Source organism: Mobula hypostoma, chromosome 26 (genome assembly GCF_963921235.1).
Source record: "Mobula hypostoma chromosome 26, sMobHyp1.1, whole genome shotgun sequence".
Taxonomy (NCBI): Eukaryota; Metazoa; Chordata; class Chondrichthyes; order Myliobatiformes; family Myliobatidae; genus Mobula; species Mobula hypostoma.
In genome coordinates this window covers 9,120,144-9,134,848 of record NC_086122.1, presented here as the reverse complement: position 1 = coordinate 9,134,848, position 14,705 = coordinate 9,120,144, and the positions used below count along the sequence as shown (strand labels likewise).

Here is a 14,705-nt window from a genome sequence, read left to right as displayed (position 1 = left end):
CAATGCTTTCTTTTCGCAGCAAACCCGGAGAAGGCAGCCTTGTACTTCATCACTGGGGTGTGCTTTGGCCTCATCCTGACGCTCTGCCTGCTCGTGATCCGAATATCCTGCCATGCTCGGACGGTGACCGCTGACCCCATCAGCAGGAAGGAAGAAGACGGCAGCGAGGAGGAAGACGAAGAGGAGGACGAAGATGAGGAAGTGGACAGTGGACCACCGGCGGCAACGGACTTGGCCCTGGCCAGCCACAACCAGGCCAACACGAGCTCCAGCGTGAACGTCTTCACTTCCGCCGAGGAGCTGGAGCGAGCCCAGTTGTTGGAGGAGCGCGAGCGGATCATCCGTGAGATCTGGCGGAGCGGGCAGCCGGACATCCTGGGAAGCGGCTGGCACCAGTTCGAAATGGAAATGCTACCGAATGGGGTCCAAAGGGAGCATCGAACCTGGAGCCCAAACTCCCACGGGAAGTATTAAGAAGCAAGAAGGAGAGAGAATGCCGATGGAAAAAAATATATTTTTTTATTTAGCTCTGGATATGCAGAAAACACATAACCAAAGATGAGTAGTTAAATATTTGCACCATGTGTATGGAATTAACTGAACCAAAAAGCAGAAAGAAGCACGATGGAAGTAAAGCGTTTGCAGAATATTCAGAATAGGTTTGTGAGCCACCGGGCATTGCAAGGAACTGCTATTAGTGTTGCTAAAGGCCCCATCATTGGTGCTGTGTGAGGGGAACAGCCAAGAATCATTCCACAGGGAGATGGGAGGAAGAGGGAATTTATCCTCAGAGAAAACCCAAGTCTGTTTGGGATCTGCGACATCAGATCTTGACAATCCAATAATTTCAGATGAGAAATGAGCTAATTACTGATCGGAGTCTCCCAGGCTCATTGGGTTTAGTTTTCACTAGGAATAGCCAGTGATTCAAGAGGAAACATTCCTTATCTTCCTTGAACTCATTAATCCCACATAGACTGGGACCAAACCAATTGTCTTAAAACCAATCCCTTTGTATATTCTAATGCAGTATTTTTGACAAACTCTGAAAAGCTTGATGTTTCAGGCAATGGAAAAATGCAGTGATCTGAATCTGGTTGCAGAGATCTCATTGTCTAGGTGCTTGATTCTTTAAGTGCACTTATGAACAACGGTACTGATATGGTAGTTTTACCCGTAAATGGGACCAATGTGTTATATGTTGCTTAATTGTATAGTCCAATATTTTACGGCGTGACATTCCTATATGCGTCTTGCAAATATAGTCAGTGCTTTCCCTGTGATTGTGCAAAATAGTATGTTAAATGTGACCCACTTGCAAAGATGAAGGTGCTACATGTAATTATCAGAAGTGCCTTATTACTGGTTTCTTAGTAACATAGACATGTCATTGAAAAAACCCTTTACTTTTGTGGATTGCTTCTATTTTGGTTGATGACCTTCTAGCTGAGTTGGAAAATGGATCCAATGCATCAAGTTCTTGTTTTGTGCCCCTTCGAAAATTCTGTGTCAGAGAAAACCACAGGGAGCACGAGCCCAAATCTCTTTCCCAGACTGTACTTGGTTGATTCCAGTACAGCAGTTTAGTCCCAGTGTTACTGATGGGTGTACAGATTCATGCCTCTACTCATGGTCTTGAATTTCCAAAGGAGAGAAGCAACTCACCTTGGATACTTGGAAAGGGGATGATTCTTCACCATTGAATGCACTTAAGCTAAAGTTACTCTCTAAGAAAAACAACTGAAGTAATTGAAACGTGCTTGTCTCATAATCACCTGACTACAGGGGGAACCTTATTGCAGACACAAGAGATCCTGCAGATGCTGGAAATCTAGAGCAACGCACACACAAAATGCTGGAGGAACTCAGCAGGTCAGGCAGCGTCTATGGTGGGAATTTTAAGTCGACATTTTGGAAGCTTATTATAGTTGTTTTAGGATTTGGGTATCACATTTTCATCCTCAGCTTTGGATCAGCTCGAACCCACTCCAGATTGCAAACCATCTTATCTCTGTGTGACCCGTAAGTAAGGACCTCAGCCCATACTTCATTAAGTTAGTCCTCCTGCGTAGATCTGCCCTAAACCACTCGGCTGACTTTGAAACTGTCCGCACAATGTTATGTGAGATCCAACATTGAACAGGAACAGAAACTAGCTTTGGCTGGGTGATGAAAGTCAGTGGGGAGTGCTTTAACGCTTCAGAAGCACTTTTTCAGCCTGAGCTCAGTATTAGTGAGGGTAAACTGTAATGAATTCTACATTAAGTTTGTCCATTATATGTCCACAAAAACCATAATTTACACATAGGTAGTGTGAAGTGATGAATTTTTTAGGAAGAATGAGGGAGGCAATATGAAGCATAGTGGAAAATTAATGCAGGTGCAGGAATCATCAATTTTTGAAGATAGCGAGGATAATGCTTAATAAGTCATAAAAAGAGATAATTGATTATAAGAAGCTTTTAGCATTTTCTAGTCACTGGACTGCTCCATTAGAAACATCAAGTTCAGTTCTGCAGGGAAGATTTATTCAAGTGATGCTCAGTGCTATGAATTTTAATCAGGTGACCATATTGAATGAAGCTGTGGTTGGAGCAAAAAAGATTCACAGGAGATTTAACTAAGGTGCTCAGAATTATGAGTTTGCTAGAGTAAACAAGTACAGTGGCAAGGGGAGAGGTAACCAAGATCACAGACTTTAAGGTAATTGCATTGATGAGGTGAGATTATTTTTCTATAATGTGGCTGGAAAGGTTGGCCTGAGTGTTGGAAGGGTAGGGCAGATAGATTAAATAGTAACTTTGGAAATAGAAATTGATTCAGTGGCCACTTTATTAGGTACACCTGTACACCGGCTTGTTAATGCAAATCAGCCAATCATGTGGCAGCAACTCAATGTATAAAAGCATGCAGATACGGTCAAGAGGTTCAGTTGTTGTTCAGACCAAACATGAGAAAAGGGAAGAAATGTGACCTACATGACTCTGAGTGTGAAATGATTGTTGGTGCCAGACGGGAGGTTTGAGTATCTCAGAAACTGCTGATCTCCTGGGATTTTCATAAACAGTAGTCTCTAAAAGCTTACAGAGAAACAAAAAAAACATCCAGTGAGAGATAGGTCTGTGGGTGGAAATGTCTTGTTAATGAGAGAGGTCAGAGGAGAATGGCCAGACTGGAAGGCGACAGTAACTCAAATAACACTCATTATAGCAGTGTTGAGCAGAAGAGTATCTTCTGAACACACAACACGTCAATCCTTGAAGTGGATGGGCTACAGCAGCAGAAGACCATGAACATACACTCAGGGGCCACTTTATTAACAACAGGAGGTACAATTTCCACTGAGTGTAAAGGGAAATCTTTATTTCTGCCTGGTTAAGGCATGTTGTGTGTTGGCCTTCATTAATTAGGGGACTGAGGTCAAAAGCAATAGATAATGTTTTTCTATAAAACAATGGTTGGACCACACTTGATATTGTATTCAGGTCTGGTCACCTTATTATAGGAAGGATGTGGAAGCTTTAGAGAGGGTGCAGAGGAGATTCACCAGGATGCTGCCTGAATTAGGGAGCGTATCTTGGGTTAAGTGAGCTAGGGCATTTCTCTTTGAAGAAAAAGAGGATGAGGGGTGGCTTGATTGAGGTGTACAAGATGGTAAGAGACATAGAGTACTACAGTACCCAGGTAGGCCCTTCAGCCCATTCAGTCTAAGCCAAACATTTATTCCATTGATAGGACAGTCAGCACCTTTTTTCACAGGGTGGAAATGGCGAGAGGGCATGCTTTCAAGCTGATTGGAGGAAAGTATAGGTAGGATTTTTACACCGGGAGTGGTGAGTGCGTGGAATGCACTTTCAGGGGTGTTGGTAGAGCCAGATACATTATCGACATTTAAGAGACTCTTAGATAGGCAAATGGATGAAAGCAAAATGGAAGGAAGCGTTAGGTTGATCTTGGAGTAGATTAGCAAGTCAGCACAATATTGTGGGCCGAAGGGCCTGTACAGTACTGTACCCATGTTCTATATTAATCCAAAACTGGGCAAAATACTGGCTGATACATACAGGCTTCTAACCCCCCGATTCTATGAGCGGGATCCTGACAGATTGATTTTTTTTGCCAGACTTGCATTCCCTGCTCACTGCACTGCTGTCCTGACTTGGTCCAGTTCCAGAAGACAGATCTTCACACGCATGATCTCTTGACATGCATGAGTCCAGTGACAGGGTCCAGTGGTGATGAGGTCTCCAGTGATGTATTTCACATGACCTGCACACGCACATCCTAGTAACACACACAAAATGCTGGAGGAACTCGGCAGGCCAGGCAGCATCTATGGAAAAAAGTACAGTCGACGTTTCGGGCCAAAACCCTTCGGCAGGACTGGAGAAAAAAAAGCTGAGGAGTAGATTTGAAAGGTGTGGGGGAGGGGAGAGAGAAACATCAGGCGATAGGTGAAACTTGGAGGGGGAGGGATGAAGCAAAGAGCTAGGAAGTTGATTGGTGAAAGAGACAGAAGGCCATGGAAGAAAGGAGAAGGGGAGGGAGGCGATGGGCAGGCAAGGAGATAATGTGAGAGGAGGACAAGAAGATGGGAAATAGTGAAGGGGGGTGGAGGCATTGCTGGAAGTTAGAGAAGTCGATGTTCATGCCATCAGGTTGGAGGCTACCCAAATGGAATATAAGGTGTTGTTCCTCCAACCTGAGTGTGGCCTCATCCCAACATTGGAGCAGGCCATGGACAGCCTGATGGGCTTTGACAAAAACAGAACAATGGGTGGAGCTTTGTCAGCTGTCTGAGTTGTCATGGATTTTAATACCTTTAAACATTCAGGCATATTTAAAATATGTTTAAATTGATATGAGTGATTAAAGCAATTACATGTAATTTGAAAGCATTAAATGGAGTTTAAAAAAAGACTCTGTGACCTAATCCACATGTCTGGAACCCTTCAGGAAGTAAATTGGGTCTCACAGCCTTGGTCTTGCATTCTGTGTGAAGTCCTGCACTGGTATCTAACCTGGACTATCCCCACCATTGAGGGATCTTTCCTCTTTTTTTGTCTCCCATCCACATGGGAAGGGAAGAAACAGAAGTGGGAGACAGCCGGGAAACCCAGGAAACCCACTCTCAATTAGGCTATTGTTAATCTTGTATCTTAGTCTGTTCCCTTGTCCAATCTATGTTAAATGGAAATTCTCCCATCCACCAGCTCTAACATCTCACCCTTGAAGAACACAAGCTCTGCCGTGCATTCTTCTTTTACACTCAGAATCACTTTAGTTGGTAGAAAATATTCAAAACCCTTCTGAGGAACAAGAATATAAGCACCGTACCCTTGGGAGCATCTCAACATCCTTTATTAATAATGAGCACTGATGAGGACCCAAGTCATCACTGGAATGTTTTCCTGGCTAGGCCGCAAAACATCAACAACCTGTATTTACATAGCACCTGTAACACCGAGGAATGTCCCAGGGACTTCATGAGAGTGTTCATTAAGGGAGAAAAAGCTTGAGATCTAGGCTGATCCACCCTTTGTAACAAGGTATTCATGTTGGAGTTTAACATTGCCTCAACTGCATAAAGGTGCATAGGATTAACTCATAGTCTGACCAGATGTTGATCAGTTGACAATACCTCTTTGAATTAGAATTTGTTTCTATTAAAACTGTTGCTGTATCGTAGGTGTTACATTTTTTTTAACTATCTAAAGTCTTCATTAAAACGGGAGACAAAGAATCTGCACAGGAATGTGTCAATGGGTTTAACCTTCCTCTTGTGCATCTAGATATCACACAGGAAGGAGAATGAACTATGAATTTCCAGGTTGCAATTTAAAAACACTTATTTCAAATGTTGCCTCACGTTATATTTTGTTTTGCTTAATAAAAAAAAATCGTTGAATTAGGTCAAATTGACTCTGTATCTGTTGAATAAAGCTGAAGTATTCTGGAGATGTTACTCTTACTTATGTGTCCATAGAATTGACAGCTACTGTTCAATAAACCAGGGATGAAGTGCGAAAAGTCCTTGGTAATCCTGAGAAAACCAGGTATTCCTTCACCCTCGCTCAGGAAATGTAATGGAGTAAGGCAGACTTGGATTCTTCCCAGAGGATAACTTATGATGGAAGTTAAAAAGGGAAGTAACTTGGAAAATCCGCATCCCGTTTCCATTGTGGATGCATTTCCCAGCCTCTCAGATTTCAGGATCTCAGATACTTGGACCCATCGCAAGCCGGAAGTGTTTTCCTTAGCCAATTTAATATCTCAACCCGCAGACCAGACCTATCTTTTTGGATATTTACTTTGAAACTGAAGGCGTATGGTCACTGGATGCTAAGTGTTCCCTAACACAAACTTCTGTCACCTGCCCTGTCTCATTCCCTAATGGGAGATGAAATATTGCACGCTCTCTCATTGGGACTTCTACGTACTGATGAACGAAACTTTCCAGAACACATTTGACAAACTCTGTCCTTTTACAGTACGGGATTCCCAGGCAATACGTGGAAAGTTAAAATCACCTAATATAAACAACTTTATGTTTCTTGCAACAGTCTGCAATCTCTTTACAGATTTGTTCCTTTAAATCCCTGGGGCTTGTGGGTAGTCTGTAATATAGCCCCATTAATATAGTCATACCTTTTTAATTTCTCAATTCTACCCATAACGCCTCACTAGTTAAGTTCTCCAGTCTGTCCTGATGGAGTACTGCCATGACATTTTACCTGGCTTGTAACTCCACACCTCCTCCTGTAATCCCTCCCATTCTGTCATATTTACAACAACTGAACCCTGGAATACTGAGCTGCCAGTCCTGTCCCTCCTGCAGCCAAGTTTTACTAATGGCTACAATATCATAATTCTGGGTGCTGAGCTCATCTGCCTTCCCTACAATACTTCTTCTGTTGATATATATGCAATGTTTTGATACACAGTACATGTGGCCAATAAAAGCTAATCTTTAATCTTTCAGTCTTTAAAAGTATAAGGCACAATTACAGAAGGAATTCCACCCACCCCCACCCCAGCCAGAGCTAGGATCAGTCAATGAAACATCCTTACATCTCCGCCTAATGTAGGTTACACAGTCGGCCCAACATTGTGGGCCGAAGGGCCTGTAATGTGCTGTAATGTTCAATAATGTACTGCTGGCATTGTGACTTAATGCAGTGAATAACTTCGCTATTCTTCTGATCTCTAGCATTCAAAGAGGTGCTACTTATTAGTCTGTTGCTAATTTAATGGCTCCACTGACTCCTGCGAATCACCAGCCCGTGGCATCTGAAGGTAAAGAAAGAGCACGCAAAATGGTGCCGAGAACTTTGAGTTCATGAATCAACAACACGCAGAAGTTCTGTGAAACGAGAAGGAGGGGGTAATACCTCATTAACTACCCACCACCTACCCCACCTGTCCCACCTGTACCTCCCACATTGGTCTCATTGGTCACCTTAGAACCCACCAACCAGACAGATTGTAAGTCAGCCCAAGAAACTGTTTAAACAGTTCATCATTTTATTCTAAGAAAATTAAAGTTTTCTTGTTTATCAAAGCACCAAATCCTCCAGGTTTCCACCTCACTTTGTTGGCGTACTCTCACAATCGAAAGTTTCCCTCCAATTATGTTTACAGATAGAAAGACCACAGCTTGCATTGTGAGAGCAGTACCTCTTGTATATCAAACATGTTGCACCAAACCAGTCTACGTATCCGAAAAAAATATGCTTCATCCTCCACAATGCCTCAAAATTAACAGTTGAATGGTCACAATGCAGTCAATTAGTACTGAGCAATATTCTGCCTACAAAACCGGGTAAATGGATAGTTAAACTAATTTTGGTAGGTTTGAAGAAACTTAAATGTTCATTGGAATATTGGGAATTCTATTGAGCTCTCTGTTACCCTCATTCTTCCTCTTGGGTTCTTAGCTTGCAGTGTGACAAAGGTCATCGATTACCTCCTATCTCCATTGTCCAAAGATGATAGCATGGTTGGAGCTCTGTAATCCATTGTATCAACTGTACAAGGGATTGGTCCATACAGCTTCACCAGTGCCTTGTTGGCTGGCCTTACCTGTTTCCACCTCTCACGACATATATTCCTCAAATTTTCTTCCAACATAGAAGAGAACATTCAACCCATTGAGTCAATGCCCAGGAGTCCCACTCCCCACTTATTTCCCTGTCACCTATCCTCTCTTGCATGCGAGTTTGTCCCCCTCCCTATTCTCCTGCCGGCCACCGCACTAGGAGGAATTTGAAGCGGCGACCACTGTAAGTTAACCCATCGACTAGTGTTTGTCTTTGGGATTTGGGAGGAAAGCGGAGCAGCCAGGGGTAACCCATGCAATCGCAGAAAGAACCTGCAAACTTCTCGCAGACAGCACTGGAGATCAGGATTCGTGGTCCCACAGCAGCCCAACTTGCACCACCAATGTGCTGCCCTACATCTTCACTCTGTGGCTGGTGAGACTGCGGAATGAACTGCCAGTGGAAGTGGTAGATAGGGTTTCAATTTCAGCATTTAAGAGAAATCTGGATAAGGAAGAGTTAAGGAATAAATTACACTCCTTAATGTTGGGAAAGAATTAAACATTTAAGAAATATACATGAAGGGGAGGAGGATGGAGGATATGGTCCAGGTGAAGGTCGATGGGACTGAGCAGAATAATGGTCCAACATGGACAAGAAGGGCTGAAGGGCCTGTTGTTTGTGCTGTAGCACTCTGTGACCCTATGCCCATCCCTGTACAATTAATTCCCAGCAGAGGCATCTCAGAAGAAAAATTCATACTCAAAGGAGGTCAATTTTTCACAAAATTTTATGGGTTGCTTTATTGAGATTCTTAATAAGAATCAGAATCAGAAACACCCTGCAACATTTACATCAAAGCCCTTCCCTCGCAGGAATGGTTTCTCTATCGACAACTCCGTTTTTTGTCTTAAAATGCTCCTTGACTCCTGCTGTACCTAATAAAATGGCCGCTGAGTGTATGTTAGAAACATAGAAAACCTACAGCACAATACAGGCCTTTCGGCCCACAGAGTTGTGCCAAACATGTCCCTACCTCAGAAATTACTAGGTTTACCTATAGCCCTCTATTTCACTAAGCTCCATGTACCTATCTAAAAGTCTCTTAAAAGACCCTATCGTATCTGCCTCCACCACCGTTGCCAGCAGCACATTCTACACACTCACTACTCTCTGAGTAAAACACTTACCCCTGACATCTCCTCTGTACCTACCCCCCAGCACCTTAAACCTGTGCCCTCTTGTGGCAGCCATTTCAGCCCTGGGAAAAAGCCTCTGACTATCCACATGATCGATGCCTCTCATCATCTTATACACCTCTGTCAGGTCTCCTCTCATCCTCCGTCGTTCCAAGGAGAAAAGGTCGAGTTTACTCAATCTACTCTCATAGGGCATGTTCCCCAATCCAGGCAACATGTTCATGGTCTTCTGCTGCTGTAGCCCATCCGCTTCCAAATTTCAATGTGCTGTGTACTCACAGATGCTCTTCTGCACACCACTGCTGCAACGCGTGTTTCTTTGAGTTACTGTCACCTTCCTGTCAGCTTGAACCCGTCTGGCCGTTCTCCTCCGACTTCTGTCATTAACAAGCCATTTTTGCCCACAGAGCTGCCCCTCACTCGATGTTTTTTTGTCTTGCGTACAATCCTCTGTAAACTCTGGACACTGTCGTGTGTGAGAAACCCAGCAGCTTCTGAAATACTCCGAAGGCAGCAACAATCATTCCATGGACAAAGTCACTTCACAATTCTTCCCCATTCCAATGTTTGGCCTGAACAACAACTGAACCTCTTGACCATGTCTGCATGCTTTTATGCATTGTGCTGCTGCCACATGATTGGCTGATTAGATATTAATGATCTGGTGTACAAGCATCCCTAGTAAAGTGACCACTGGGTACGCTGTGGGATTATTCCATTCACATAGTACTGGTGGACAATTTAACATCTCATTTAAAAGCCAGAACTTCTGACAGTGTAGCATTCTCTCAGTACTGCCTGGTTCTTGTACTCAGATCCCTGGAAAGTTGATTAATATTCTCTCAGTGGCAGGAGTATTACAAACTGGGAAAAAAAAAGCTGTAGCTTTGAGTAGAGCTTCATCCAGACTGTGAGAGAAACAGGATCGGGAAAATCATAATGCATAGAAATTCCCACAGGATCTTCCTGCCTTACTGATGGCAATCACAGCTGCTACAGCATTTTATTTCTTTTTCCTTTTATTAGGTGAAAATGATGGCTCATTTCATTGTAAGGATTTAGCGAATAAAGAACACCAAAAAAATGGCAACACGCATTTTGATGCAGACACAGATTGCAAAAATACTGACTTGATCATGACGCCGCTTGATCCAATGCAAACAAAGTGGCCAAGTATTTAGCATTAAAGTAATATCCATTTAAGAAGCCAATAATCTTGCAATGGTTCCTGAATTCCGAAAGCCTCTGGGTTAGTAGATTAGGAACACGTTAGCTTGTTGGCAGGCAAGTACCAGATATGATCTAATTGCTGCCAGGCACTTAGCTGGACCTGTGTGACTTGCCATTGACAAACTTTTTCCTGGATGGGGGCATGCCAAAAACTGAGGCAAATCTAGGAAGCACGTTCAATGCATGATCTGTCCCTCAGAGGACTGGAATGATGTTTAAGCTCAGGACCTAAATGACTTACGATAACCTGCGTGTGTGTGTTTGATGTTTTCTTTGAATGGGTTCCATGGTGCTTCATTGCTTTGTGGGAAGTTGAAACTCAAGGTTGCACACAGCATGGAAACTTTGATAATAAACATACTTTGACTTTGAATCCATCACCAGGGTCAAAACCCTTTTGGTGGGCAGCACCAGGAGTACAACTAGGGAAGCTTTCCTTGGAGTAGACCTTCCAAGGAGGGGGAGGGATGTAAAATAATATCCAAAATCGTGAGGGGCTGTGATAGGAGTTTAGAAAACCTGTTTACATTGGCTGTGTTGGGAGGGTGATGTGAGGGATGAGTGGTGGAGGTTGGACGTTGGGTGGCAGGATTTTGGCAACCAAGCCACACAGATTTATAAACTTTGCAAAACTAACCAGACAGCAGAGGGATATATTGTGCAGTGGCCTCTCCCATCAGTGCTGCCCTCCAGTGTTGGATCAGTGGAATTACAGGCTGGTCTGCCGGGAACCATCAATTTGCAGGATTTATTTCTCAGGGTCTTGGACTAGAAATGTGTTTTCTCACAGGAGGCCGCACCTGAACATCGGATACAGAAGATAACCCCAGCAGACTCGCAGGTGAAGTGTCGCCTCACCTGGAAGGACCGTTTGGGGTCCTGAGTGGTAGTGAGGGAAGAGGTGTAGGGTTAGGGTCAGGGTTATCAATGGAGAGGGTCAAATGGAGAAGGGAGTTGCATAGGGGGTGATCCCTGTGGAGAGTGGAAAGTTGGGATGGGGTCAGCAAAGATGTGCTCGATGGTGGGAAACCATTGGAGAGAAGGAAGTTGTTTAGAATTATGTGCTGGACGCGGAGGCTAGTGGGGTGGTAGGTGAGGACAAGAGGAACTCTATCCCGGGTGGGGTGGTGGAAGGATGCAGTGAGGGCAGACGTGCGCAAAATGGAGTAGATGCAGGTGAGGTCAGCATTGACGGTGGAGGAAGGAAGAAGGAGGACATCCCATGACCTGGATGAGGAAGTGGAGGGATGGGTTAGTAAATTTGCTGATGACACAAAGGTTGGGGGTGTTGTGGATAGGGTGGAGGGCTGTCAGAGGTTACAGTGGGACATTGATAGGATGCAAAACTGGGCTGAGAAGTGGCAGATGGAGTTCAACCCAAATAAGTGTGAGGTGGTTCATTCTGGGAGGTCAAATATGATGGTAGAATATAGCATTAATGGAGCAAGATTCTTGGCAGTGCAGAGGATCAGCGGGATCTTGGAGTCCGAGTCCATAGGATACTCAAAGCTGCTACACAGGTTGACTCTGTGGTTAAGAAGGCATACGGTGCATTGGCCTTCATCGATCGAGGGATTGAGTTTAAGAGCCGAGAGGTAATGTTGCAGCTATATAGGACCCTGGTCAGACCCCACTTGGAGTACTGTGCTCAGTTCTGGTTGCCTCACTTCAGGAAGGTCGTGGAAACCATAGAAAGGGTGCAGAGGAGATTCACAAGGACGTTGCCTGGATTGGGGAGCATGCCTTATGAGAACAGGTTGAGTGAACTGGGCCTTTTTTCCTTGGAGCGACAGAGGATGAGAGGTGACCTGACAGAGGTGTACAAGATAATGAGAGGCATTGATCGCATGGATAGTCAGAGGCTTTTTCCCAGGGCTGAAATGGCTAGCACGAGAGGGCATATTTTTAAGGTGCTTGGAAGTATGTACAGAGGAGAATATTTGAACATTAATATAAAAACCTAGAAATCAAGTATGCAATTCGTCATCTATGTTATCTGATCAGATCTTCAGCCTCGAGGAGGAGGGGTTTCTGGAGACCACTGTGATGATCTTCCCTGTTGCAGGCAACAGGGAAACATTTCTGTAGCTTGCTGCAGACAGTGTCATCTCCACTTGTGAGAGGTCATGACCGTGGCATCTGAGGACCTGGAATATCCTTCTCTTCCCAACAATTCTGTGGATTTGGGACAGAGATTCTTTACCACTGAGCTTCAGCGTTTCAGTAGGGGATAGCATCTGCTCCCCAGGTCTCGTTGGAGTTGAATTGGGATTGGGGCCATCTCGTCTTCTGTTTTGGGCTGGATTGAATTGGCAGCAAGGCTGTGCCAGTTTGAGTATGAATACCATACCAGTGTCTTCAATTTAAACGAGAGTAATCATAATGGTGTGAGCTGGGAGTTGGGGAGCTGTCGAAGATACACTAGGTAAACATGATAACCGACAGGTCAGCAGATACAGAACGACAGATAAGCAACATTGTGGGTTGAAGGACATGTCTATGATGCCCAGCAAGTTTACCCAATGAGAATGAGGGATTCCATGAGATTCAATGAGGCCGATTCCATTCTGTTCAACTTGGGAAATGAGAGGGTTAATGTATGAGGCGCCTTTGATGGCTCTGGGCCTGTGCTTACTGGAGTTTAGAAGAATGAGAGGGCATCTTATTGAAATCCACTGAATATTGAAAGGCCTAGATGGAGAGGATGATTCAGGTAGCTGGAGAGTCTATGACCAGAGGTATCATAGAGGTGAGGAGGAATTTCTTTAGCCAGAGGGCTGGTGAATGTCATGATCTGTGTGATTTGCCATGGAGCATTGAGACTCTCAGATTTCTGAGCATCTGTATTTGCTCATTACTAGAGTTGTTAAGCCCTTGAGTTTTTGGTTTAATCTTGTCAAGTAAAGTGTGACTGGCATGTGTTGTCCGCAGCCTATGATTATTTAAAGAGGACTCTCAGTCAGCCCCATAGTGGGGTCATTGTGTTGGGAAGGATGAATTACCTCGTGGTGTTGCTCCTCTAGTTCTGAAATTTAACCTCTTGTTTCTGTCTCTTCCTGGGGATCCTGCTGTTCCTCTGCACTTGGGTCCAATCTTCTGTGAGTGCACCAAGACAGAGTGACCCCACTCATATTGGAAACATAACATATGAGCCAGCAGAGGTTCTGAGCTTTTCCAGTCTATGTTCAAAGCTTTTTCCTGAGGTTCTCTGGGTCCACAAGATTTGTAATGCTTTTTTTCTGGAGTTATGTGCTATGTTTCTGAGTCAGAGGCCCGAAACATTGACTGTACCTCTTCCTATAGATGCTGCCTGGCCTGCTGCATTCACCAGCATTCTGTAATAGTAATGCCTCTTGTGTATCTCAAGAGCACTAAAGGAAAAACAAACTTCCCAGATTAGACGGAATAAAAAGGCTTGGATTGTATTGGGACTTGAAATGAAAAATGCACAAATGGATAATTCAGGAACTCTGAAGCTTTCGTGTGTTTTTTAACTGTGGAATCTAGAACACAAGATCAGCCCCTCACCTCACATTTATTGTGCCAAACTAATTAAGTAAGTAATTGTCTATTTACACTTAACCCTCCTGCCTACTCATCATCTGTATTCATGTGCCTGTGCAAAGAGCCTCTATTGAAACATTCTTCACCACCTGCACCCCCCAGCAGTGCACACTAGCCCCCACCACTCTGTAACAATCTTGCCTCATAATGGTCCCTTCAAAATTCCCCCTCACATTACAGCTGTGTCTTCCTGTACCTGAAATTTGTATTCTGAGTAAAAGGTCTTGACTATCTTCTACCTCCCTATCATCAACCTACCCTAAACCTCTTTCAGGTACCCCCACAACCCCCCCCCCCCAGCCTCCGATGCTCCAGAGGAAACGAGCCAAGCTTGTCCAACCTTTCCCTTTTATCTAATACACTCTAATCCAGGCAACATCCTTCTGCACCCTCTCCAAAGCCTGCACATCTTTCCTATAGTGGGGCAACTAGAACTGCACCAAATACTCCGCATGCGACCTTTGTAATGGTTTATAGAGCTTAGCCAACCTTGATACTCAATGCCCCAGCCAATGAAAGCAAGCATGCCATACTTTTTAGAATATTGGACATAGAACAGCACAGCCTCTTCAGTCCACAATGTTGTGCTGACCTTTTAACCTACTCCGTCTAACCCTTCCCTCCTCCACAGCCCTCCACAGTAGCATAGGGCGCCATAGCAGTCAGCTGCGAC

At 44.2% G+C, this 14,705-nt stretch overlaps 1 protein-coding gene across 11 annotated transcripts in view; it reads left to right on the top strand.

Annotated features, from left to right (window-relative positions):
• The window catches only part of eva1ba (eva-1 homolog Ba (C. elegans)), a 123,249-nt gene extending 117,299 nt beyond the window's left edge, over window positions 1-5,950 (top strand). For all 11 annotated transcript variants that reach the window (XM_063033547.1, XM_063033546.1, XM_063033541.1 and 8 more), the window contains one exon: window positions 20-5,950. In XM_063033547.1, coding sequence (XP_062889617.1) covers window positions 20-474 — 455 coding nt within the window. In that variant the 3' untranslated portion in view covers window positions 475-5,950. The remainder of the gene's footprint in view (window positions 1-19) is intronic.
• The last annotated feature ends 8,755 nt before the right edge of the window (window positions 5,951-14,705 follow it).